The sequence below is a fragment of the Colius striatus genome, chromosome 4 (assembly GCF_028858725.1).
Source record: "Colius striatus isolate bColStr4 chromosome 4, bColStr4.1.hap1, whole genome shotgun sequence".
Taxonomy (NCBI): Eukaryota; Metazoa; Chordata; class Aves; order Coliiformes; family Coliidae; genus Colius; species Colius striatus.
The window spans coordinates 47,781,173-47,808,058 of record NC_084762.1 but is presented as its reverse complement, the minus strand read 5'-3'; the positions used below and the strand labels follow the sequence as shown (position 1 = coordinate 47,808,058).

At 39.1% G+C, this 26,886-nt stretch overlaps 1 protein-coding gene across 4 annotated transcripts in view; it reads right to left on the bottom strand.

The window, feature by feature from the left end:
* Positions 1–17,089, bottom strand: part of MIB1 (MIB E3 ubiquitin protein ligase 1) — an 82,172-nt gene extending 65,083 nt beyond the window's left edge. For 3 of the 4 annotated variants that reach the window (XM_061995452.1, XM_061995453.1, XM_061995454.1), the window contains exons 1-4: positions 16,423–17,089; positions 6,627–6,798; positions 3,746–3,875; positions 2,729–2,833 (exon numbers count right to left, since the gene is read on the bottom strand). In XM_061995452.1, coding sequence (XP_061851436.1) covers positions 2,729–2,833; positions 3,746–3,875; positions 6,627–6,798; positions 16,423–16,651 — 636 coding nt within the window. In that variant the 5' untranslated portion in view covers positions 16,652–17,089. Of the gene's footprint in view, positions 1–2,728; positions 2,834–3,745; positions 3,876–4,517; positions 4,616–6,626; positions 6,799–16,422 lie in introns of those variants that run through there. The other variant, XM_061995455.1, reaches the window with a different exon arrangement.
* Between the last annotated feature and the right edge of the window lie 9,797 nt (positions 17,090–26,886).

Sequence of the window (26,886 nt, the reverse complement as noted above, 5' to 3'; positions counted from 1 at the left end):
TACAGAAACACAGATGGCTTACAGATTGTGACAATGATGGATGATAACTACAGTTACTTCTTTCAGAGACTACACAGATGAAAGCAAAATCTTCCATAATTAAAAACAAGAAGAGGAGGTTAATCACAGCAAAAAAAGGCAAGCGGTGGAAAGAAATTTGGTGGCACAAGACAGATTCCTAAATAATGAAATTGATTTAGGGCATTCTTGCTGATTGAAGTATTTTTATATTGAAACAGTGTTTATTGAAAAACCAACAGAAGTCACACCTTTACATCCTCAGCCATTTTGAAGAAATAAAAACTAGAAACAAGTCCAAAAACCTAAATCACAATCTTATCATTAACGCTCTAATTTTTTTATTGCAAAAGGCTAAGTTCACAAATTTCTACAGCAGGTATTGTGGTTAACAGCTCAGTTTGGCTCTAGGCTCTGAATACATGTAGATATGAAATGCAAGCAGTGTCAACAGCTGCAAAAGCCAACAGTACTTTATTCCTACTATGGATGTAGCAAACATTCAACCTAATAGCATCATAAAAAAGAGATTTCCATTTGGAAATTTATGGTCTGTGGCAGCAGAAACTCACAGATTTACACGTCAGGCTTCATAAAGAAAGGCAGGCAAGATGCACCTCTCAACCACTTCATATGTAAACATAGCAACAATAAATCTAAATAAGAACTCTTAAGGATTTGACCACAAATACGTGACAGTTCTCAGCCAGCACCTGCTGCCCCACCAGGCAATCCTCGCCTCTCCCAAGAAAAAGCAGGCAGGCAGGACAGATTAATTTTCAGGACCAGATGCAGCCTGTCAGCTATCAGACAAGCAACTGACTTACAATAAGCTGAGTTTCTTTAATCAGCTCCATTTGCATCTGAGTCAAGTGTTATTCACTTGCAAGTAGGGATCTCTTCCCAGCTGTATTTACATGGACACACACTCCACAAGTATTGTTCATTCCACATTCTATGGACACTCTTAACCATTTCCAAGACAAGTTTGCCCAACTAGATATCAACTTTCTGACAGTCCATTAGCTTTACATAATGGCACATAAATAGTATAAACAGTTATAATGAATTGTACACTTTGAAAGAAATGAATCGGTTATAAAATTTAGCATTACATTCAAATGAGTATTTATCAAAAATATCTAAGAGTCCTTTCTGTCTGATAATGTTATTGTAGAAATAGATTACCACCAGGTAAGCACTATGTATAAAAGCTTCAAATTATCTTCTTTATACAAATGTACATACATATACTACTTTTATACTATCCTATATTATACATATAAAACACATGTAGTTTCAAATATATTTTAACTTTTTTGTTGTTCTTAATTGACTACTTCTACATGTACAAATTTTGTATGTAGGATGGGTCAGCCTTATCCATTGAAATTTACAGCTGCAACAGGTATTCTAGGAATTTGTAATGCTTCCTTAAGTGGCAATAGTTTGACAACATGCTATAGTTGATCTATGAATACTAAATATATTTTTATTACTGAGGGAGTATTTCAGAACAGAATATAACTTCTTCTAAATGCATCTTTTCTGAGGCTGGAAGGAACCTTTAATGATTTCACAGCACTGCTGTTATGTAGTCCACAAATTTTAACATAGTAACTGAAATCTCAAATTAAAAAAAAAACCCACAAGGGTTGATCTGTATCTCCTTCTACCTAGATTTTGTAATTGTGTTCCTTTTCCATGCTTTGCAATCAAATATAAGAAGAAAGATAACAACCACTGATTTAACAATACTATACTAAAAAATAATACATATAACTTCCTTATCTTGGGTGGGGAGGAGGATCATGAAGCACATAATTCAATACTGACTTTTAAACCTGACACTAATATACATATTTAGAGTAAAAATGGTATTGAGTATTTATTTTTAATTATTAAAATGAACTTTATGTCAAGTGGCTCTATAAGGCAAAGTATTTTACTTTCAAAGAAGTAGACTAGTCATTATTTGACATTCTATTACTGATAAACATCTGACATGACACTTGATCATGAAGTTAACAAAAAACATGCAAAGAAAATGCTAATTAAGGTGTTATAGGCAGCTGATAGTAAAAGTAACCCTTCCATGACCCACATTAGGATAAAAAAAACCCAGGAACAGAAGGCACTTAGGCTACAGTCTGACCCATTTTCTTTGTAAAGCTGTAGAAATAGCTGAAGAAGCAGCTGTTGAAGCTAGGAAGTGAAAAACACAGCCCTACAGCAAATTAAGGTTGTAACTTAGTTCAACAACTTTTCATTGACAAAAAATTTCCCTGAAGAGGATTCTGAGTGTTGCCAGTAATTAAAAACTTCAGATGTTGTAGTAATCACACAAAATATGAAATAAAGAGTTCAGGAGTGAAAGAAATAGGGTCTTGAAAAACTAGGGTTTTTTTTCTTTTCTGAATGTTAAGCACTATAGTAGCATTGTCTTAAAATAATCCCATATGTTATGTCAATATTTACTATACCCTGGCAAAAAACAGCCAATAACTTTGTCATTCATTTTCTAAGTTCCCAGCTCAGACTTTCTTACTAATACATATGCATTAGCCATACAGCTGTATTCACAATGACCTGGCTAATAGCAGGCAAACTGACAGAGGCTATTACAAGAGCAGGATAACAAAGCACAACAAGTTGTTCTTATTACCCTTCCCCCACCATGCCTTTTGCCTTTGTGTTCTTTTATACTTACCATGCCCTCAAAGCCAACTCTGTAGAGGTTTTTAGCACCATTGTCCCAAAGAACATATGCTGCACTATGCGGACTAGAGGCACTCCAATCTTGGATTTCAGTTACCTATTCAATTTTAAAAATAAGAAAATTATTTCTAGAACAAAGACTCAGAAGCACAATTTGAATTTAAAGCCTTGCAGTTGTGTCTTCAGGATAATTCAGGATACACCAGTTTTACTGAATTGAATAAAAAAATTATTCTGAAGATGTTTTGTTTGATGAAAGTGTTCCCTGGGTGTCTTTAAGATGTGAACCTGAATGCATACTTTGTCAGCCAATTTTTCATTTGAATATTTGGTAGATAATTTAACTACATATGTAAAGAACAAAATCTGGAGTGTACAAATTAATGTTACGATGCTTTGTCATGTTTTTACAAAAAGCAACATTTAACTAAGAAAAACAACACAAAAACTACTTTAATTGCATGGATTTGTCTAGTTTATCCCGCATTAGCCTGGTAGCAGTTCACTATGTCAGGAGACAAAGTTTTATTTCCAGAGCAAATTTGTTTAACGATAGTACAAAAGAAGATGATCAAAAAGGCCTTTACCTGACACTTCCAAAATCCTGAGGCCAGGCACCAAATTCTGAAAACACTTCAATTATTTGAAAAAAGAAACCAAGTTCCGAAAGTTGTCTTCATTTTTATTTGTAACTAAAAGCTGTTTTCATTATCTACCAACTATTTTTCCTCGATAAAAACATTTACGTGCATTTAGACATATTTTCAGGTTGCAAATAAATCTAACTCACCTTTACTACATAAAGCAGATAATGCAGGACAAGACTCTTATTTTGCAAAGTTTCAGAGATTTCAAAATATCTTGCTAAATGCAAAATGTCCAGCAAATTAAAACTGTAACTTTTATTATTATATTTTTACGCTATAATTTTGAAAGGCTGCTGAGGCCATTACATGAGCACGTATTACATGAGCATGCATCTCCTTATTTAAATCAGTTTCATTTTTACCTTTCCTCTACGTCCATTGCCACCATCTTGATCTTCCCATTGCCAGTCAACCCCTCGCACCACCCTGGCACCTGCAAAGATTCCTCTTGCTGTAATTTTCTTTGATTTACGGCGAGACTCCAACAATACCCTGAAGTTATTAAAAGAAGAACCCACAAATGTCAAGATAATTATTAATAAAGTCCAAACCTTTAGGGATGGCATTAGAGGAGAGCATCTTGAAACTAAAATAAATCCACAAAAACAGATTTCAGTGCATGAATCACATATCCATTTAGTTCTCAACTTGAACAGCAGTCCATAAGATATAAAAAACCAAACAGGATCTTTCTCTATCAGATCTATTGTATGTTTATAATCAGTTTTTAATTGATAACTTCTTTACCAAACTTTCTACTACCAGGAATAATCTTCTGTTTCCATATAGATCTGTACTTTTATTAAAATTATTAAAGAAAGTGTATATAGAGTCATATAAACGATACACATCTGTTTCTCTTAGATGCACCCTAGGCTAGTATTACTGTCCCTCAAGTGCAGCACCATTTTTTTCACAATTACACATTAAGTGTAACATGTCTTTACCCTCCATGTCTCACTATTTTCCACATATTTCTTCTGGCCTACTTTGGCAAGTTTAGTTCAATATAGCAGCATCTATTTTTTCAGTTATATGTTATTTTTCTAAAGCAAACCTCTCCTTTCCTTCTCACTTAAACAAAACTGGAGCAGATAAAGCTGAAACAGAACAGCTCATCAGTATTTAACTTACAAAAAGAAACAGAGAGAAACATTTTGCTGCATTTTCAGTCATCCCAAAAGTCACTAGTTCACGTGCAGCCAGATTTCTTACTTCGTGCCAGGAAAATGCTGTCAGATAAAAGTGGTTTTCAGCTGAAATTCTGAATGTTTCCCGACTTCATCAGGAAGTGTATCACCCTCCTGCTAAACTTTTAACATCCAGCAGATGGCATACAAGGAAAAAGTTAATCTGTTAGAAGCAATGCAGAGTTCATGAAAATATTAGCCATTTTTAACTAAGTAATATGAAGTGACAGAAAGTGCACAAATAATATTGTGAACTTCTTAAAATACTGCCATAAACATCTACAAAACTGAGACAAAACCTAGCACACTGCCTGTATATCCCAGGCTCAAGAATAATATACGTAGAGCTTCCCTTCCATCCTTTAGATGTCTCTTGCCATTTTTCCTAAGAGATAGCCCTCAAATCCAATAGCACGGCTTTGACCTTTTCTGTTTCCTCAAAGGGTTAACTTTAATCAATTTTTCTCAGCTAAGCTTGATCCAATAGAAGCAGTTCCTTGGCAGATGAAGCTGCCTTCTGGATAAGAAGAGAGCAAAGCAGAGCTCAATGGAAGTAAACAAAGATAGGGATAAGCAACAAGATGTAAAAGATTTCCTATAATTCTAACAATGCATACAATCTATCTCCAAAACTAACACTTACGCTTTATACACCACAATAGATCATTTAAAATTACAAAGGAAACTTCAGCTTAAAGAACAAAAAGAAAAAAATCTGACAAGTGTTCTCAAAAGCAATGAGATTCAAAAAAAAAGGAAAAAGTAGTTTTATATTTTGTTACCTATTCCGTATTAATTACATAAAGCTAGCACTCTCTACTCTTGGATCCAACTTGTAAGTTTTGTTCTTCATTAAATATTGTAATTGATTACAATACAATTACAATTGATTATTGTAATTGATTGTTCTTCATTAAATATTGTACTAAGCTTATGTATCTATTCGATACCTAGATCTGCTGACAAGAATCTCAAAAACAATAAGTTACTTTTTGATTAAGCCAGCTACTTGGGCAGTTCAGCTACAGCCAAATTTCAAGACAAACTTTTGAGAAAATAGAGTCCCTAGAAGGAAAGATACAAGAACTCAATTTGTGTGCTCCAATCATTTCCCTTAACTATAAAAGCACTAATAGAAGCATATAATTCAATTACAACCTACTTGTAAACCTTACTTCTCCAATAAGACGAAACAAATGTCTTATATCAACCGAGTATTTTATCTAACAAAAAAAGCTTGATTTAATAATAGAACATTCTGGATAGTTAACACAAAGGTGATACTCACACGTACACTTTACACTATGCATTGTCACAGTTCTTCAAGTATTTACTAACAGACAAATAACACTGTACTCTTTTAACCAGCAGGTAAATCATGACAGAGAGGGGCTTTGGATTTCGACAAGTTATTTAAAGTCAAGAGCACAACAACAGCTCTGCAAGAGCACACTAAATGCCAACTGTGTTCAGACTTCTTCTTTGGAAGACAATAATAAATGTTGAAAAACATGAAAAACAAGGCAATGGTAGAACATGCCTCACAGCACCTTTTCTCTGCTTCCCCTAATAAGCAGTTTAAGTAGTTCCAGTCAGAGGTTTAGTCCCAGATCACTCAGTATTTCATAGCCCACAAGCAGGGTACTTTCCATCAATCTGTCTAAACCATTTTTTAGCCTAATAGAACTTTCACATTCAGGGATTAATTGAAAATTTATTTTGTCAATTACACAATCTGTAAAGATAGTTGGTTTTGTTTTCAAGCTGCTAAATGATAATATAAGAACTAGAAAGACTATAACGAGTTTAAAAGAAAGTGAATAATCATACCATAACTTTTTTCTCTACTCCATTCTTTCTAAAATTTCCATGTTTTCCAAGCTCCAAAGATCTGTTCTAGCTACCTTCCTTCATGAAGTGGCAGAACCACCAGTATGGAATCTATACATCAAGCCACTATCTTTCCTAATTCATGTTTCTGTAAGTTTAAAATTTAACCACAATTAAATGTTCCTATTTCATTTGATGGGGAAAAAAAAAAAATATGGTTTACCTTTCACTTCCTGGTGTGGTAATTCTGTAAAAACGATGCCTCAAGTGATGTTTGTCCCCATGATAGCAAACTGTGCACAAGTCATAATTTGTGCATTCAGCACATTTCCATCGGATGCCAATGATGGGCTGCTGTCGACAAGTATCACACATAGTCCCATCATGCTTGATACCTGAAGGAAAAGAAAAAAAGACAGACAACTTTGCTGTATCATTACACAGATTTATGTTGAAACCATATACTAAAAAGGTAGCAATAAAGAAAGGCTGCTAGTGATACCCTATCAGCTTATAAAACTAAGGGGAAAAGATAATGAACTTTGCCTCATCTCTTCAGATGTCAGTCTGTTCCTGAAACATTGTAACTTTTCTCAGATCTAGAAGTTGAGAAAGCTATGTTTGGGGTTTTTTCCAGCTATACATATCAGAGAAAGAACATGAGAAATTCTTTAACTACATGTTAAAGGGTAAGAAATATGTATGTCAAAATAGTCAGCAACCTGGAGTTCTATCTCTGGATTAAGACTATCAGCACACCTAATACCACAAAGGCTACTGCGTTCAACTGTGCATGACAGTTTGAAAATCACTGGTTTGACTTACTCTTTCCTTTTTTAATATGGCAAAAAAATTAAGCTATCTTGGATGGATGCCAGAGCTTCATGAAAATCTATTACTATTTTCAAAGCATTTTACTCCTTTACTTTTTTCAAAAAGAACGTGCCAAAGACAGACCAGATATAACCCACCAGCATGTCTCAGCCTTTCACAGAAATTTACTTCTCAAGACTGTCTACTCTTATAGCTTTGCTTTTTTGCAGAGTGAAAAGTGATCACAGTTTCCATCCATACATTCTAAATGCAGTGAACAGCTACAAGTTTTTTGGTTTTTTTTTTTTTTTTTTTTTTTTAAATCTATTTCTGCTGCTGTTTGGAAAAAAAAATGAGCAACAGAAGAAAGAAGCACTAGCACTCAGTCTATAGCACAAGATAATAAAGATCAGAGTAACATGGAATTTCCCCAGACACTCACTCTTAGAAAGAAAAAAAAAAAAACAGACAGAAAAAAAAAACCAAAAACAAACCAAAAACACAGATAACTCAAATTACCAGGGAACACTAATAGGTTTTGCCCCTTCCAGAAGCGATGCTTTTGGAAGTGTCTGCCAAATTCACTATAAACGTGTTAGTCCAATAGTTGAGTCACCTACAATGAAGAAAAATCAACAGCTGGAAAGGAGAAACTGAAGGAAATGCCTTTTTGTCTGATCATTTCACAGAATCATGCAATAGCTGAGGTTGGAAGTAATCTCTCAAGTTTGCCTACTTCAACCACCACTGTTCAAAGCAGGGTAAACTAGAGCTGGCTGCCCAGGACCATATCCACTCAGGTTTTGAGCACCTTCAAAAACATGCTCCATAATGTAGCCTGTGCAAGTGTCAAATCATTCCTATACCAAAAATGTTTCTTCTTAGGCTTAAATAGAAAGCCCTGTATTTCAATTTGTGCCCATTGCCTCTTGTCCTATCACTTGATGCCACTGAAAACAGTCTGGCTCCATTCTCTTTACAGACTCCATCAGGTATTTATATCCCTCTCCAGATCCCCCTGAGCCTTCTCTTCTTCAGAGGCTATAAATACCACCAAATCCCTCCATTACTCCTCACACCACATGCCTTAGGATCTCTTAAAAAACATTTTCAGCCCTTCATTTGACACACACAGTATGTCCATGTCTCTCTGGCATTGGGGAGCTCAGAAGTGGACCCAGCACTCCCAATGTGGCCTCATCAGTGATAGAGAGAAGTAGAGTGGAAGGATCACCTCTCTCGATCTGCAGGCAACAGTCTTCCTAATGCAGCCCTGGATACCGCTGGCCTTCCTTGCCACAAAGGCACACTGCTGGCTCATAGTCATTTGGTTGTCCAGGTCTTCCCTGAAATGCTGCTTTCCAGTCAGTTGTCCCCAGCTTGTACCGGTGTAGCAGTTACTTCTCCCCAGGTGCAGGACTTGGCCTTTCACTTTGTTGAATTACAAGAGAGACCTGTTGGCCCATTTCTCCAGCCTGTAAAGGTCCATCTGAATGCCATCAAAATCATCTCATGTTGTGTCTTCTAACCATGGCAGCTTCCCACTCTACTCTCTTCCAGCCTTGATGATAAAATGTATTTAGGAATTCTGGCCTCATGAATGATTATTCCTGATGCATGAACATCGGAATAAATATTTAGTCAAGAGTGGAAAAGGCAACAAATTTGGAGCAAGGTCTGCCACATAGCACCAGAGATCTGAGCAACTCTTTGGGGCAAACTTCAGTGACAACAAGAACTCTGAAACTGCTGATGTTACACTAAATGATTACTGCAATTCCTGAAGCAGTTAATGACTAAGGCAACATAGATACCTTGACCACAAAGTCTGTGCTAAAGTTTTGAAGGCCTAGCAGACAAGTCTTATTTATAATCCATCATGTTATTAACCAACTCCAACTGCCAAATGACATACCTCATATACCACAGCCATTCTTTTTAACTAGTCTTCTACATTTAAAAGTATTTAATGTCTGGAAACAACAGGTAAAAATCCAGTTCTTATACAAAACAATAACTTGGAAATCACCCACACAATTTCTTCCGCCCAACAACTCCATTAATGACCTTTTTGTTCCCAACCATGATGGTTAATATCAAGGAGAATGCTGTATATCCTGTTATGTGTCTGTTATCTGTTAACTATCTGTAACACTGAAAAAGATGGAATTATCTATGATCTTGTGCTGACTGTCTCATTGCTACGAATTATATTGAACCATTTTACTATCTTTTTGTTAGTCTTCAAGAGTAGGTGCATTGAAAGGCTTCAGACAACCTGTGAAGTGTTTTGTTGCCTTGATTAAGAAGTCTAACTAGTTAGGGTGCTTGGGGTCAAGGGGTGGTATTTGTTGGCTTGGTTTTTTTTTAAAAAAAAAAAAACACCCTGCTTGCTAAATTGGCGTTGCACATAGAAACAGAGAAGTTACACCTCTTTGGATTTTTTTTTTAGCAGTTGCTGAACTTCAGGAAAGACAGTTTGCCAAGGACCACATTTATTTTGTGCGTAAAAGGACTAAGGAATTGGGTGCTGTAGGATTCTTCAATTTGTCCAAAAACAAGAAAGAGGGCAAAAGAGAGGCACAATCAGGAGTCCCATAATACAGAATCAGGTCATCTCACAGTAAACAGTAATAAGAACTAAACATTTCTAGCCAGTGAAATGGAAGCCGCTGTGGAAACACTCAGAAAGACTCTCTTAGGAAAGAGGAATTAAAAGAAAAAAAGATACTTGACTGAAAAGTCATTTTATTGACAACAGTGTCCAGGACTCTCTATTTGGAGTCTCTGCTCAAGAATCAGATCTCTGTCTCACAGATCCCTAAACATCATCCTGATAGATATAGCCTTTCTTCATCCATTCCCTGACACATGATTCCAGCCACAACACCCACTTCAGCACATGCCTCACCTAACCACGCTGCTCCATTCTCTTCACTATGCCGACAAAACGGTTTTGCACAGCTGAGCTGTAAACTGGATCAAGAAACATGTCCAGCTGGAAAATAGCCAGGAGGAAAAGTAGACAGTTGGATTGGTTTCCCAATCCCATTCTTAGAGGTGCTGCACAACACTGCTGGCACAGCAAAGAAAGCATTGCAGAGCTGGAGCAGGCAAGTAATCCAGTTAAAGGATGTTTCAACAGTGTACTAAAGATCTGGAGGAGAAGTAGATTTGTATGCCTCTGGTGACAGTGGACTAAGGGACTACCTGCCAAAAAAAGATGGTAAAACAAAGTGCTACTATTGGATCACAAACTGTGACAACTAAACTCTTATGTACATAATACAAATGAAATAAGTTATTTAAATCAATAGTATGTTTTAAACGTTGAACTAAACATTATGTCAGATGCACACCCTGCTGTACTCTCACTCCCTCCTTAACAGGACAGCAGGTGAAAATCAAAGAAAAAAGCTGATAGGTCAAGAGAAAAGTTACCAATTATCATCACAAGCAAAGCAGGCTTGACTTGAGGAAAATTAGATGTATAGCAATCGAAAAAAAAAAAAAAAAGATGATGGACAAAAAAAAAAAAACCTCCTCCCTACAGCCCGCCTTCTTCCCAGACACAACTTCATTCCTTCATTCCACACTTCTCTATCTCCCCCCTCGTGCTCTACTGTGGCTCTCCACGGCCACAAGGGGACAACCTAGATCACCACATTCTCCATCTACTCATCACCACCTACTCACCAAAATTCTGTACTGAGGACCTGATGTTGGCACTACACACACTTTGCGGGAGGAAAGGAGATACTATTTCATTATTTGCAATGTTTCGACTAGATCTGCTCTAGGCCAGTGGACTGAATCCTCACCAGCATGCTCATTACACCTTCATCAAAAAGCAAACCAGTTTGTGTGCTCCAAAACCACTTCAAGATGTTAACTGAAGCACTGTACACGGAATAATCATAGAAGTGGCTCAAGCAGAGGCTCTGGAGCCAAACTGAAATCCTGACTCCAATGCAACCTGTATCTGTCGCATAAACCGCTTCCGCTCTTCAAAAGGCAGACTGTTTAAGAAAAGCTGAGACATACAAACTTTACAAAGTTTATATTAGGAAAGAATGCCTTAATTAAACTGCAGGAATGCATTAAAGTGCCATAAAAAATTTATGATTCAAACACCAGCTCTGTAGCTGTCCAGTTGAGAACCAGAAGCACACTTTAGCTCTCTAAAATGAAATCATGCAAAAACTGAACCTGTAGATATTCTTTGACATTTTCCAGAAGCAGACCATTTCAAAACAAAACAGGTTTTGCATCATCCTTTACACTGCACTGGAAAAAACTAAAGAAACCCAGTTATGAGAAGAGTACTTTCATCATGCTTTCATCATTACTTCTAAAAAGCTGACATTTCCTGATGTCCCTCCAACCTTAGTATACCACAAATCCCAGTACTCCTTCACTTGTCATTAATGTTTTGATGCATTTGAGTTTCTTACCTTTGTGTCCCTGACACAGTTATTTCCACTTTTGTCATCTATTCCCAAGATCTTGCCTGAATTACCTAGCCCACCATTCCTCCATGATCACTCATTCGCCGACTTTACATTCTTTGCCTACAAGTTTTTACAACCCATGCTTGCTCTTAAAGGTGTGAAAGGAAATAGAAGCAGTGTTGCTCAAATTGCTATTTGAATTTGTTATGAATATCTCTTTTGTACTAAAGAGAATTAGGTGTCAATATACAGCTGCCTGATAAAAGAACACTTTAACAGTAAAATACAATGTACAAGGGTATCCATACCACTCACTAATAAGCACAGAAGTCAATAGTGATTTCAATTACTTCTCAGAACCAACCAAATCTGGTTTCCAATGGGCTTATTATTCTCTATAGAACTCTAATAAGCCAAAAATCTCTTCATAACATAATGACAACACCACCATCAGACAAGAGATACCACAAACTGATTTATTTACACTCCACTTTAAAAAGTAATAACAACGTTTTGTTCTTGCACTTCTTCCACTCCAGAAAATTTTTACACCATGGCCAGACTCCAGGTAAATCAAAACCAAAGAATGTTTAGAGTTTAACCAGATTTCAACAAATTGTATGAAAACTCAGACGAGTATCACACAAACCCAACTCATCTATTAAACATCCTCTTTGGCAGCAGCCAATTGACCAATAATTATATGCAAAAGATATCAGACTTGCCAAAGCACATGTCCTATCTGGTAAGTGTATCACCAGATATATGAGCAGGGAGAGGATTATTGTGTAGGAGACATGGGGGAAGGGCAAGAAGAACAAAGGACATATTTAAAAAAAAAAAAACAAAAAAAAACCCAAACCAATCCAAACCCTGGCTTCCCAAGTGAGGAGTTCTGTAAGTGTGGACAATAAGATACTAAAAAAAAAAAAATCTTGACTAAGACAATTTAGTTTAAATTACATTTAATGTGGAAAAAGCAAGAACAAATACACAAGATAAACTATCTGAGGTGGTCTACCATTTAAAATGTTCCAACATGTATGACTCCATGATAACTTATGTAACCCTTCAAGTTTTATAAAACTATTAATACAAGTACAGAAAACCACTCAGATCGATCTTCGACAGAGAACACCTAAATTTTCAGTATTATCAGAACACAACACATAGAGCTTTTCATGCTGCACAGATGCTTGCTCTAGTTGTAGGATAATTCCACATCAATGTTTCATTTTCACACCCCAGTCTCTCTGCCATCTCCCCTCATGCAAACACAATTGGGTAAATATTTTAAGCTGAAAAACAACATTGTTACTTTGAACCAAGCATATAGAAGAGGAAATGGATAACAAACTTTTGCCCAAGCTTTGTAGAAAGCAAACCTTCAGAAAGATAATAAACACAGAAAGTTTCTGTCTTGATCATAAGCATTAGGTGAGCACAGTCAAGAGCGTTCCTTACAAACATGTTACGGTATGGCCTTTACCTTTGGCAAAAGGCTGTCCTCCCTTCTAAATATAAAGATTGGGTTTACATACTTTTAGCTTCTGTTAAGTATCTCGGAAAATTACGCCTTTCAGTTTCTTTCCCACAACACTGCCAGAAAAAGGGGATTCTCAAGACTCCTAGATCTCAGCAAGTGGCTATTTTAAAGAACGACCAAGATTTATTCGCAAGTAACTGGCGAACAACAACACTGTGCTGTTAAAGTATCGCATCTATTTGCTCCATGTAGGAGATCACGACACAGGACCTAACTGAAGTTTCCTCTATTTCCAGATTCTTGGTTTACTAATCCCTCTCGTACACTCTGTCTTGCTTAAAGAAATGCTGCTCAACGTAAATATGACCACCAACGGGCAGCTAATACAGCTAGCTTGGTAGGCATCACTGGAAAACAAGTCAAAACGTCATCTCACAAATCAATCGTTGCCCAGATGACTACATCTAGAGCAAACAGCGTACTTGTAAATCATCAGTGATTTTTACAATAAAGTTTTTTACAATAAAGAAGACCATCCTAAAACCTTAATACTAAGGCTATTTCAGTTTTAGAACAAGCTAACATAGTCTTGCAATGCTGGTAATGGTCTACAAGCATTAAAATACAAGAACAGTGTACCATTAAGTCTAGTAAGCATTGTTCTGGCATCAAAGGAAAGGCATACACGTATATACCTGAACATAGTTGTATAAAACTCAAGTTTGTTTTGTTAGTTGTTTGGGTTTTTTTTTTAATAGAATGAGCTTCAAACACCACTTCCATAATACAATGGGTTCCTGATGCATCACTAGTACTTCTGACTACATAGGCCTGAAACTCACCAAAGCAGTACCTCTGGTTGCAAAGCACTGCTTGTAAGAACTTATAATCAAGTCTGGTTTTGAACATCTAATAAAAAGATCTCCCAGCAATAAATAATTTCATTTTGCTTTCTACCAAGGTATTTTTATATTTATCCTCACTACAAATGTAACAATTGTCTTGTGACCGTAAATTCACGGACCAGAGATTTTTTTTTTACCATTTTAAACTATAAGAGCTCTAAGTATCATCAAACCAAGAAGTCACCCCATATTTTATAACATTTCCTTGCTCAATAGCATCATTAACACTACCATTACAAATTTTGTCACCCAATCCCACTTTTCCTATAACTATTTCCATCGAAGTTATCTACATGTCCCCAGAGAAAGTACCAAACTACCGTTCAGAGTCTCTTATTCTAAACAGTAGATCACTACCATGGAGGAAAATAAGTAACTACTAAAATGTGGCAAACTGAAGAACTGATTTGCCCAAGAATATAAAGCAAACCAGTAGTAAAAACGCGATTTCAATCCAAATCAACAGCAGGCTAATTCTATGGAGTTTGCCCTTCTGCTGCTACTGCTTTATGGATTTTTATTCTCTCTCCAGGGAACTGTGACCTCAAAAGTAACTCCTTCTAGTAAAAAGCAATCCTAGGTAGCTCCATAGAGCAGTTCCATGAGGATGATGCACATATTGGACAAAAACTTCAGGAAGAAAAATACCATTCTACAAAATGTGAAAACACCAATGTTTGAGTTTTCCCCATAGCAATATATATAGTCCTACCTGAAGAAGAAACTAAAATTCCAATAAAAAAGTGTAAACAAAATTGAAAATTAGAAGAAATAAACCAGCAAACTGACAACCAAAACAGAAATCGGGAACTTAAAACCGAGTATTTAAGTGTTGGCTTCCAGATGCAGTTAACAGAATACTATCAGTTTGCAAATACACCAAGCAAAGCTAGAAAAATGAGCATTTAAGGCTCATATTCATCACTTAGGCATACGCTTCAGTTTTAAGCAGAAGTAGTCCCACTGGTTTCTACAAGACATCTATGCAGGTAAAGTTTCAAAGCATAAACACATTTGCAAGACAAGGATCAACAACCTGAAAGACTACTCTAACTTATTGTTCCAAGGTCCATTTCAGAATTATTTCCAGCTCATTTTAATGGCATCTGCCCTCCAAAACAACAACAAAAAACCAGTCACAAAGCCAGAGGAAAGTAAAGTATCTAGACTTAAAAAAATTAAACCCATCTCAAAAGCCATACGTATGATGTTCACTTCTGAGTGACACTTTTGTAATTAATTAGAATGAATTCCATGATGCTGTCTCAAAAAGTCTATTAGCTTCAACCCACTGATACATTTTTAGCTCCAACCCACTGCTACAGTTTTCTTGTCCGTAATACTACACATGGCTGGCTCAAAGATGGTCTCTCCTCTCCATCATACTCTAAATGAAAGACATGTTATTTGTTGGAATACTTAGACGTATTGTTTTTATCAGTCCAGTCACCTCATTATTGAGGTAATCCTGCCTAGCCCAAAACCAACTCAGTATAATGGAACTAAAAGACATATTTTTCTTTGCGAGTTTTCACTGTGAAAACAGGTGCTAAAATGAACATTTCCCTGCAGCGTTTGCAACACTAACACTGCCGCATAATGTCAGTGCAGATCTAAATCCATTGTCCAAACTGACTAAATTTAAAGCATAACTATCAAGCAGCTAAGTCATTCAAAGAATTAAAGAATGCATTTTTTTCCCAGTACCTTCACTATTTTACAGTAGGTCTGACAATAAAGATAAGAGGCAACATACAGCCTACCAGACAAAACACTATTTCAACCACTTGCTGCGATCTTTAGCCAAAAGGTTTCTGTGATCCCCCCTAAACTCGATTCAGAACGACTGTCACCATTTTACAAAATAGCTCTGAAATATAAATTCGGGGTAGTGAGGTGGAAGTGGTATGTATAAAACCAAAACAAAATCTTGAGGTTCCCTTTCTCCACTGCCCTTCCTACCTCCCCAGCACACTGGGAGCCTGCTCTCGATGGCAGATCACTTTTGCTTTGTCTACGCCAATTCAGACGTCCCAGGACAACTTCTCCTCTCCCCATCGCCACACTCTATATGTTTACTCTAAGTTATCTAGTACATACACATACGCACCCACGCATATAGGCACCCACGCACAGCCATGCGAAAAGAGGGAGAGGTGAATTGACTTTTACCCCCCTGAAAAAAGAGAGGTAAAGGCGTACCTCGAAAAGGGAAAGGAGGGGAGCAATCCGCCCCCAGGGACGGGCCCCTGACCTCCACTCTGCTGCAGAGGTCTAGGGGTCTGAGGTCCCGCGCCCTTCACAGCCGTGCAAGCTCGCCCTTCCCTCCTCTTCCCTCCCACCGCGTCCCCGGCCGCCGCTCACCCGTGGGCGCGCTGTCGAGGATGCGGAGGTCGTAGGCCCCGGAACAGCGATAGTTGGCGGCGGTGCCGTTGTCCCATACCACGACCACCTCCTCGGGGCTCTCGAAGCTGCGGACGGTGCCCACATGGCCCTCGCCGCCATCCTGCTTCCCCCACTTCCAGTCCGGGCCGCGGACCACCCGGGCTCCGACTCCCTCCACCATCACCCGGTTGTTCCGCGAGCTGCTCATCCCGGCGAAGCCCCGCGGGCCCGGGCCCCGGGGCGGCAGTGGGGGGCGCGCAGCCCGCAGGTGGCGAAGGGGGATCCCGATGGGGACGGCCGCCTCGGGCGCGGCGAGGGAGGAGACGGGCCGCAAGTGCCGGTGCGGCGAGGGAGGGAGGGGGGCAATCCTGACGCGACGGTGAGCGGGGGAGGGCGGGAGGAAGGAGGAGCCCTTCCGACGGACCGGGGGACGCGCCCGGGACGACAGGGGCCGACGGGATGGCGTCTCCGGCCGACTCTTCTCCTCGTTTCCTTCCTACCTACGCACTCATCCCCCGCAGCGCCGCGGCAGTCCGCTCGCCCGCCAGCCAGAGCGGCAAGCCACCGCCGGCCCCCCGCGCCGCCGCTACATCCGGGAACTGCGGCCGCGACGGCGGCAGCACCAGGGAGACCGCCGGCGGCCGCCAACGCCCGCCCCCGCCGCGCGCGCGCCCAGGCCCGGCGCCTCTGCGCAGCCGCAGCGAGGCGCGGCCCCCGGGCGAGGCGAGGCGAGGAGGAGCGGCACTCGATCGCCCTCTGCGGGGCCGGAGTGGACACTGGCCGCTGTGCTCCGGTGCTGCTACTCCCGCGTCCTTCACCGAGCCGGCTGCGGGCCTGCGCCGGTGGAAATAAAAGGAACCAGAGGATGGAAGAGAGATGTACTTGTTCCTGGTGGCACAGCCGCCGGAGCTTCTTCCAGGTCGCCAGCCTGGCGGTTCTTCGTGGGGGGCTGGGGCGCTGCCTCGCCCCCCGTGGTTCTAAGGTGATTTTAAGTACTAGGTTATGTAAATCTGTATTGTATTTTCTTCGTTTTTCAGGATTTTTTTTGTGCTCCGAAATCCCATTTCATTTTCAAACTGGACGCGAGTCTCGCCTTTGAGGTGAGTCTTAGTGGGGCTGTACTTTTCCAGCCCAGGAGCTTTTTTAATTGGTGTGCAGGTATACCAGCAGCAAAAGGAGGGAATCTGTACCTCTGGTGGCCCTTCTTGCCTTGAGACATCCCCCACAGAGATGGACCTACTCAGACTTTGAGCACATACCTGCAGTGCAGTTCCTTATAAGCTACCCTTTTTGACTGCACTCTCATGACACTCAAAGAGTTCCTTTAACTCCACATATCCAGGCTAATCTTATATACAATATGATCCTTCGTTTTTAAAAAGGTCCCTTTTTTTTTGTCATCCTTCTCTAATTGTGCTCTGTGACAACTTTTAAAAGCATCCATCTTAAAAGACTGACAAATCTGAACCAGACAGAAGAATACCATTTGTTAGTCAACAGGGAAATGGCTGATAAAAGGCAGCCCAGCTACACTGGTGTTCTGGATATTTTTACTGTTTCTGTGCTTCCTTCCACCTTTGTGGTTATTAATGGGCTAGAAAAGTCTGTGAGATCATTTCCTGACTTCTTTTGTGTAATTTTCTCACAATATGCATAACAAGAGCAGAAGTATGAGCATGTAACCACCAGACTACCACCACATTCCTCACATAATTCATTCCTTCCCAACCCATGTTAAGGGTGAAAAATGTTGCCTTAAACGTGAAATTGTGTCCTCATAATAGGCACTCCCAAGCAGTGTCTGATTTCCACTTCTGCAGTAGAAACCTCAAAATGCTAACAGACACCACCCTAGAAAAGACATAAAATTGCCATGTTGTTTGGGTTTTCTTGCAGATGCTTCTCCACATACAAAACCTACCCACAGCTTGTACTGGCTTATTACATTTGGTACATGACATTTATAACACATGGCAGAATTTCCCAGTAGTTCTGGAGGGTTCTTCATTTAGAGAAGGATCTAGCTAGGCTTTATCTAGGGTCATTTCCATCTGCCTCATTCTACTTTTTTGTGCTTTCCTAGGTATGGGCAAGTATAACTTTCATGGATATCTAAAGATAACCTCAACTATGTTTTTTCTATTACTTTTAGATAGGATTGGATAAAAAAAGGCTTTTTGGAATGAGGAAAAGTATGCCAGGAAAACCAACGAAGTCTGAGGTCAGAATTAGACCTACTCATCTGACAACATGTCCTGACGGATGCTGTGAGGGACAGTATCAAAACCTTCCTAAAACTTAGAAAAACTACCTCCACTGCCTTTCCTTCATCCACTGGGTAGATGACTTTACCATAAAAGGATATCAAATTATTTAAACAAGACTTTCCTTTGTGAACTCATGTGCTCACACTCCAGGTATTTGAATCAATTAGTGGAGGACTAGTGGAAGAAAATGACGCCTACAACTTCACAACTACAGTTAGCAGAAAGGTTCTTTCTCTGTCTTTCAGGTCTGCAATCTAGAAACTCACTGGTAACCTTCCTCAAACCTAGCTCCAGCAGAGGAATTTTTTTTCTGCCATTGCTCTTATAGGATGAGACCATCAAGGCAGAGCGGCAGAGCAGTACTGCCTTAAACTTCTGCAGCAGAAGTAAGCAAAGGTATCTGCTAAAGGCCCTATTTACTTGAACACTGCTGCTGTAATTAACCACTGCTATTCACCTTGTAAGGCAGGGCCCACTTTAGGTACCTCAAGTAGTTATGACACAACAGTTAAATCAGAGACTGGTGGGAAAGAATCTACCATGCTTCAGAAAAACTCACCCGTAAATGAAAAGATTCATTAATGTGCACTCAGTGCACAAATATAGATGCACAAAAAGAACTACAGACCAACTTCCCTTCTGGCTACCCAAAACTGCGTATACTGCTGAGTCACACCATCCTTCCAGCTGGCGATTATGGTCCTCGTCATTACTTTCTGCCATATTAGAGCGATCCAGTGAGGAGTCCAGAGAAGACCTTTGGTTTAAGAAGAATTCAGCATTGTGCATAACCTAATGACATCCCCTTCAACTTCTTGTTATTGTTGGAGAGCATATTGGCTTTTGGTTAAGAGCAGCTGCTACCCTTCCAGAGGGTAGGACAACCCTCAAGAGTTATCCAGCCTATGCTCTTGTTCATCAAAGCTATTCCAGAGAGCTGCTGGCCTGATTGCCTTTTGGTTCTGCAAAATGTCACACTCCAGCAGGAATGTGATACTCACTCCTAATGTACATATTTGCATGGATTGAAGAGATGGTTTTTCTGGACTGTCTTGTTTGATTAAAGCCTAATTTGCAATGGAAAATGCAGCACAGGAAGGGGACTGTGCCTGTTGCAGGAAAGAATCCCATATGAAAATCCTGCTTTCATATGGTTTGGAAGAAAAAAAATCCCAATTTCTTGGAAAGACAATTATTAACTTGTGGAGTTACAAGGTTTTGTTTACAACAGTGCACAAATCCTGAGTTCTAGGGATTCATCATATGAAGATTATATACAAATAGCTTCCCAGGGGTTGCGAAAGATCATCTGCTTTATGTGTAATGAGTGGACTGTAGTTTTCCTTTTAAAATACAAAGGTAGAGCTTCTTAATTTATACCAATCTAAGTCCCAAAATTCAGCCTCCTCAGTTCAAGACTCTACATTGGAACAAGTCTTTCTTAGTCCTCCTCTTAAAAATTTCAGTTTTCTAGTTTTCCACAAAAAGATGTTTTTATACTGCATTTTTTCCTGTGGACTAAAGTGTTAAGAAAAAGTAAGCAACTGCCTTGGTTTTATCAAAATACTCCTACTAGGGTGGAACTAGACTAACTGAGATAGAAGGATGGAAATATTGGCAAATGTGATTAAAACTAGTGTTTTGCTGAAAAAAAAAATCAATTCCTCGAATAAATAAATAAATATTTTAATGAAAAGCATGCAATCATTCTCCACAGAAACTTTGGTCTGAGGAATACGCCACATATTTTTAAGTGAAAATATACATAATGCATATTTTCTAGAACCTGAAGAATCAGTTAGGAACTTAAGGCCATATCCCGTTTATTCATAGTTTAGTGTAGATTAAAAAGAAACACCAAATTCCTCAGAGTCTGCTGCCATCATGTGGCCGTCTACAGTCTCTCATCAACGCTAAAACATACCTGTCCCATTAACTGATGTACTATATATTCACTGCTCTATTTACCAGATCCATTATCCATAACACAATGCAGTTTCTTCATCAGTTTGCAGAAATGTGATCAGTAATTGGCATTGTTTTCCTGGTTTCTGCATATCGAAATATTTTTTAATGCCAGATAGTGAGCAAGCTGTCATGTAATAACAGCAAATGGCTTTACGGTGTTTGGTTTTTACTATGCTACTGGCATCCTCTGCGGAACTGTAAATTAGAACACATATATTAACCCACAGTGTCCACAACACTGTTTCTTTCCTGAAGGAGTTCTATCTGCTACTTTTTTTATAGGAAACAAAAAGAGTTGAGCAGAGAACAGATTATAAACACATGACTTCATTTTCTTGCTGTGAAACAAAACTAATCCCATGGAGATCTGCTAAAAGGAAGGACCTTTTTTTCCCTGTATCTGGCTAAAAACCTGAACATGTTGAAAACAGGATTTTAGGATAAAGAAGATTATACTTCCCTACCACAAGCATCATGGAATCTTCTCCCTTGGTTAAGGTTTTAAGTTTTACTAGGCTGAACTATTTTGAGTGGAGAGACAGGAACATATGTAAGAAGTTACACTCGATGTTTTAAATACTGAAAGACAAAAAGATAAAAATTCAAGTAGCAATCTAGAGCAAACACACTGCCAACACCATGCACATCTATGCAAATTTTAGTATATACCTCAGAGGATTAAAGAATGTATAGGTACACGATATTGCCAAATGTTTAGCCACATATTGATGTTTTATTCATAGGTAACTTTTAAATAAGATGGAAGAAGCAATTAGAAGGAAGGATTACTTTCTTCCCGGTATTAAATTCCATGATTGTGATTGTTGTAAAGAAAGTACTTTCTTGAAATTCTCAGATGTAGTCAGAACCAGCTACATCATAATTTTAGACTGATAGGAATATAAATTGTCTGCATGGATCATCAAGATATTTTAAGAATGTTCCTAATTTATGTGCATGACATTTATGTGCACGACATTTTGTTGTTGTGATCAATGGGACTAACCATGTGCTTACAGTCAAATACAGCTCTTGTGTTACAAAGGCACACAATATGCACTAACTAATCCCTGAAAGATGACTTAAGCACTGAATGGCAACTATGTTTTATTTTAATAATCTGCTAAAATGGTAACAAACATTAAGTAACTCAAACAGAATCTAAACATTGTATGTTTTACCATGAGAAAATAGTCCTAGTCACATTATGAAATCCTAAATTCTGAGATTTCCAGTACACTCTGATAGACTTATTGCAATTCTAAACAAGGCTATATGCTTTGCATGAAGTAAACATTTTTAATATACATAATATCTCATTTAAGATTGTGTGTAATGCTTATAAATATTTTTCACTATTAACATGCTAAAGCAAATCTAATAAATTGCCTGAAGCAAAAAGATTCATTGGACATATTTCTGACTCCACTGATGTGCTGGAGCCATATTGTTGATGTAGGCAGAACAAGAGTTTGCCAAACGTATATGGAAGTTGTTGGGGTGGTAAAAATGCTTTACTTGTGTTTGCAATGCAAGGTGCAATTTTTTATCCACTTTGAAATGTTTTATAAATGAATGAAAGTAGATAAATAAAAATGAAAGTATTTCACTTTAAGTTCTAATAAAGATTCCTTGGAGCACGGAGAGAATTTAACCTAGATTCAACATCCAGCTCTAGCATACTCTTATGAAAATTCTCCAAGTAGCAGCTGCTGTTAACGTTTTTAATGGGTTTGAGTTTTGGGGTAGGTTTTGGGATTTTTATTAGGAGAAACATCCTCAATATATTTGCTTACTTTCAATTTAGTTTTTACTGTACTGTCTCATATTCTCAGTTTTCAGCACACTGTGGATCATCACCTTTGGTTTGTGAAGAAAACAATCAATGTTAACTCACATTTCTGGGAATTATACTCAGCTATATATATAACAGAATTTTAACCTTTATTTTAACTCTTACGTGGGCATTTCAGATGACATGAAACAGTTTCATCATCATTGTTTAACATGATGAGTCAAATTGGTCTGATCCCCTGCTCACCACAATTTTCCATTTAGCTGTTTGCCAGCTGTATTCAAATGCAGAGAACTGGTTTCCTATAGCCTAGATCCTGCAAGACTCATTTCATGGGGGACAAACATTGGTCCTTCTTTGTGTTGCAGCAGCTGTCAAAGGTGTCTTCAACCACCTAAACAGAGAGTGAAAAGATACTTTGCGGTTGCATTTGTCATCAGGATACATGCTACACCTGCTGAACAGAAATACTCCCATTTGAATTCAAGAAAACATAGTTTAAGTTAAATCAAATTATCCAAAACACTCCTTTTGAATCCTATGTTCCTTCCAACTTCACCACTGGTAAGTGCTGAGAAATACTTCATGAGGGAGTGAAGAAGCATAGAAGAAAAAGATATGCATGCATGGATGCATGGGGATATGGAGATAACAGTAAGAGCAGCAAAGCTCAAGGGAACAATTAGATGTAGCTGTCCCTAATGCCACAATCATTGATTTTTTCATGAGCACCAAGAGCACAATCACAGCCAGGCTTTTTCCTCTGAAATCTGATGAGCCTCCAACACTGAACATTTACATTGACTTCATTAATTCCCTGCTTCTTTCACACTTTACGGAAGGAAAAACCTATGATATGCAAGAAGAAGGCTTGAGAAACACTGACTTGAATTTTTCAAATGCCCTTTTTTCTCCCATTCCCCTGCTGATAATAAATATCAGAAACAGTGAGTACCCTCATCTCAGCATTGATGGAAACCTTTTCAGCCACTTTAAACATAGACTTAGAGCTTTTTAAGTATTCCCAAAGTAGGTCAGGCTAACATAAAGATACTAGTCCCATTTTGTTAGATGAATGCTAAAGTTGAAACAAACGTTAAAATAGTATGAAAAAAGAGAACCTTGAATTTAAAACTCTGAGGTTAAAGGTCACCTTGACCCTCCTCAAAGGTGCTGCATCACGTATTGAAATCAATTCCAAGAGTGGGGCTAAAAAGAACTCTACTGGGATCAGCTTGCAATTGTCCACCAGAACGTTAGTGACACCCTCCCAAACCCCAAATGATCACAGAACTACCTTCTCTAACAAGAAAAAATAGACAACACAGCACTATTGTAGCCTCCTAGTTAAAAATATAAACTGAACTGTAACTAAACATTTGCTTCTGTAAATTATTACCTATTGCATCAGCAAAACAAATCAGGAGAGGATATAAAAGACCAATCCCCCATCCTTTTCTTTCTCCCTAATCTCTTATCCATTAGAGCTGGGTTGATCATTTTATGTTGAGCAGAGAGCATAGTGTAAGTCTCTCTGGGAATGTAGGACTCTCTTCCTCTGAAAAAAAATGCAGTAAGAGTTCAAAACACCACAGTGACCGTCTTCTTTTCTTCTCTCACACAATTTTGTCACTAAATTGCTTGGAAGTGGATGTAATATGAGCAGAATACAGCCCTTTCTTTTTCAACTCTGCAAAACACATTGTAGGCTGAAGGATAACATTTCAAAGACTTCAAAAAAACCCCTCAACACTGGAACTGGAAGATTTGATGGGTCTTGCTTAAAACAGAAGGACGTTATTAACAATACTGCTACTGACAGTGTAGTAACACACATAGTAAAGAAAAAATCCCTCAGCCCTTTTCAGTCCATGTAATTTGTTTCAGTTCACCTATGACATGTCATAGATGCCTGACATTGTTAATACTCCCATGAGTAATCCACACAGGGCAGTGGTCAAAGAGCAGATAAACCTCATCAACCTTTGTGTCTAGCTCTCATTTCATGTATTCAGTCTCTCTAGATTGTTGATCAAATCTTTAAACTGCTGATTTTTCATGCTGCAGAAGGGCTTGAGGGTGTGGCACAGGCTGCCTAGGGAGAACGTGGAATGTCCTTCTCTGGAGGGTTTCAAAACACGCCTGGACACGTTCCCGTGTGACCTGATCTAGGTGGACCTGCTTTGGCAGGGAGGTTGGACTAGATGATCTCTAAAGGTCTCTTCCAAACCCTACCATTCTGTGATTCCATTTCTCTTGCCATCAACAGCCACGCTCTCCACTTTTCAGTCAAATGTATGTACGTGCAATTTATAAGCCTTCCAGCCTCATAGACATGTGCTTGTTCTCTTCTTTCTCAGCTTTAGTTTTTGGATGGCTCAAGGATTTTTCAGCTTAATGGGGATAGGACTTGAATGCAGAACAGCCTGCTGCAACTGACAACCAGTTTCTCCCTTCAGAATTATCAGGTTCCTCTGCATCCTAAGGTCTAGTCCTCAGTTCAGCCAAATTTAGTGTCTCTTAATATGCCTACGTTCACATTGTTGATGAGGCCTACATGTTCTCTGAACTAAGCTATCTACTCCAGCTGCTCACACTGGAGTGTTCCTTCATGATAAATCCATTTATCTGGGTTGTACAACACACATTCCTAGCAAGTCAGGACCGAGACCAGGGTACGGCTGCTCTCTGTAAGCAGAAGCAGAGGAAGCCCAATGTTATAACGACAACAGGTTTTCTGCTCATGTAGTTAGTTTCCTTTAACAGCTGCTGGGGAAAAATCCCAAACCCCAGACCCTTCCTAGCCCCTGCTGACCAATTCCCATACTCATTTGAACAGCTGCTGTAGCTCTGGCCCCCTGTCTCTGGAAGCTTTGGTCAGCTGACTGGATAGGAATAGCTATTTTAAAATTTCTTCAAAACTTTGCAATATACCCTTATTAGTTTACCTTTCTTATTATAATATCAGTTAATTACTTTGCATACTTTAACAATTCTGATTCTTTAATGAAAAATGTACAAACTCCTTTTACTTGAGAAAAAAGACAAGTAGAAGATTTCTGCTTGTCAGATTGCATAGTAAAACATGTTTTACATTTCCAAATCTCACATCCAAATGACTAATATAATCAAAACCAACCCCTTGATTGCAAAGCCTTTAGATATTACAATGAGTTTTCAAAAATAATTGTCAAAGGAGGACTGGAATCCACTGTTGCTACACCAAAGCAGTGTTCTGTCATGCAGCAGGAACATGGTAGCACTTTACAGTACGGAGTCTGCCCAGGGAAGGTGTGAAGTCTCTTTCTCTGAAGGTTTTCAAAACCTGCCTGGACGTGTTCCTGTGTCACTTGATTGAGGTGAACTTGCTTTAGTAGGGGGTTGGACTGGATGACCTCTAGAGGTCTTTTCCAACCCCTATCAGTCTGTGATTCTGTGAAAGCTAAAGTCCCTTTCAGTATTTCTCTAAACTGTGGACCAATATCCAAGAGCTTGCCACCACCATTTCATGGTGAACAAGAAAAAGTTGTGCCTAGATGCTTTATGGGTGAGCAGAATCTCTCTGGTAAGATCTGAGTAAGGAGAAGCAGTTGAAATTGGCCACATTTCATTTTCTGGTCTTACATTTTTTCTTTGGTTATGGTCTCCAATTAAATTAGAACTTAAAATCTGGATATAGCAAGAAAACACAGATAATGAAGTAAAGGAAGAGTCTCACTGAACTAAGTCTGTCTTCTGTCAACAGTTCATGGAGCTGAGGCATAAAATCAGGAGAGGGAAAGTACTTCTGTGGTTGCATGCACGAATCTCAAACAGCAGATGCTCATCTCTGTGACCTTTGTGTTCTCAGCTGTGCTGCTAGGGCTTTGCCAAGGAAGAGATGCAGATACTGTGCGTCTTTTTCTGAAGCTGAAGGGGGAAGCATCTGAGTTAGCAAACACGAGGGCCTTCATGCAGCAATCCATACAGCTGAAAAGGGAGCAACTAGAATTTCTCTTTGGAAGTTAGAGAATACAATTACTCCTTTCTGATCCTCACTAACGCCTTATAACAGCGGTAAGAAGTAGAAAAGCAGTTGCACACTTAAGTCTCACTTCAAATATTTAGACAGATATTGCTGATTAAGCAATGCTGCACCTAGAAGCCCCAGCATCCCCATCCTGTAAGACACAGGACCTGTGTCCTCTATAAATGATGGTGTTTGGGAAGGGAGCATGCTGCCTGCCCTGGAGTGACTGCGTTTCTACATGCCTGCATCGGCTTGCCCGTCACGGTTTCGGACAGATTCCTTTCTACTTGACTCCAGGAGCCCTGCCAGAGGGGAAGCACAGGGTGACACGAAAGGCGCCCCAGGAAGGCACCTACCATGAGGTGGCCGATGCGGGCGGCCGTGCAGCGGAGGAGCCGGTCTCG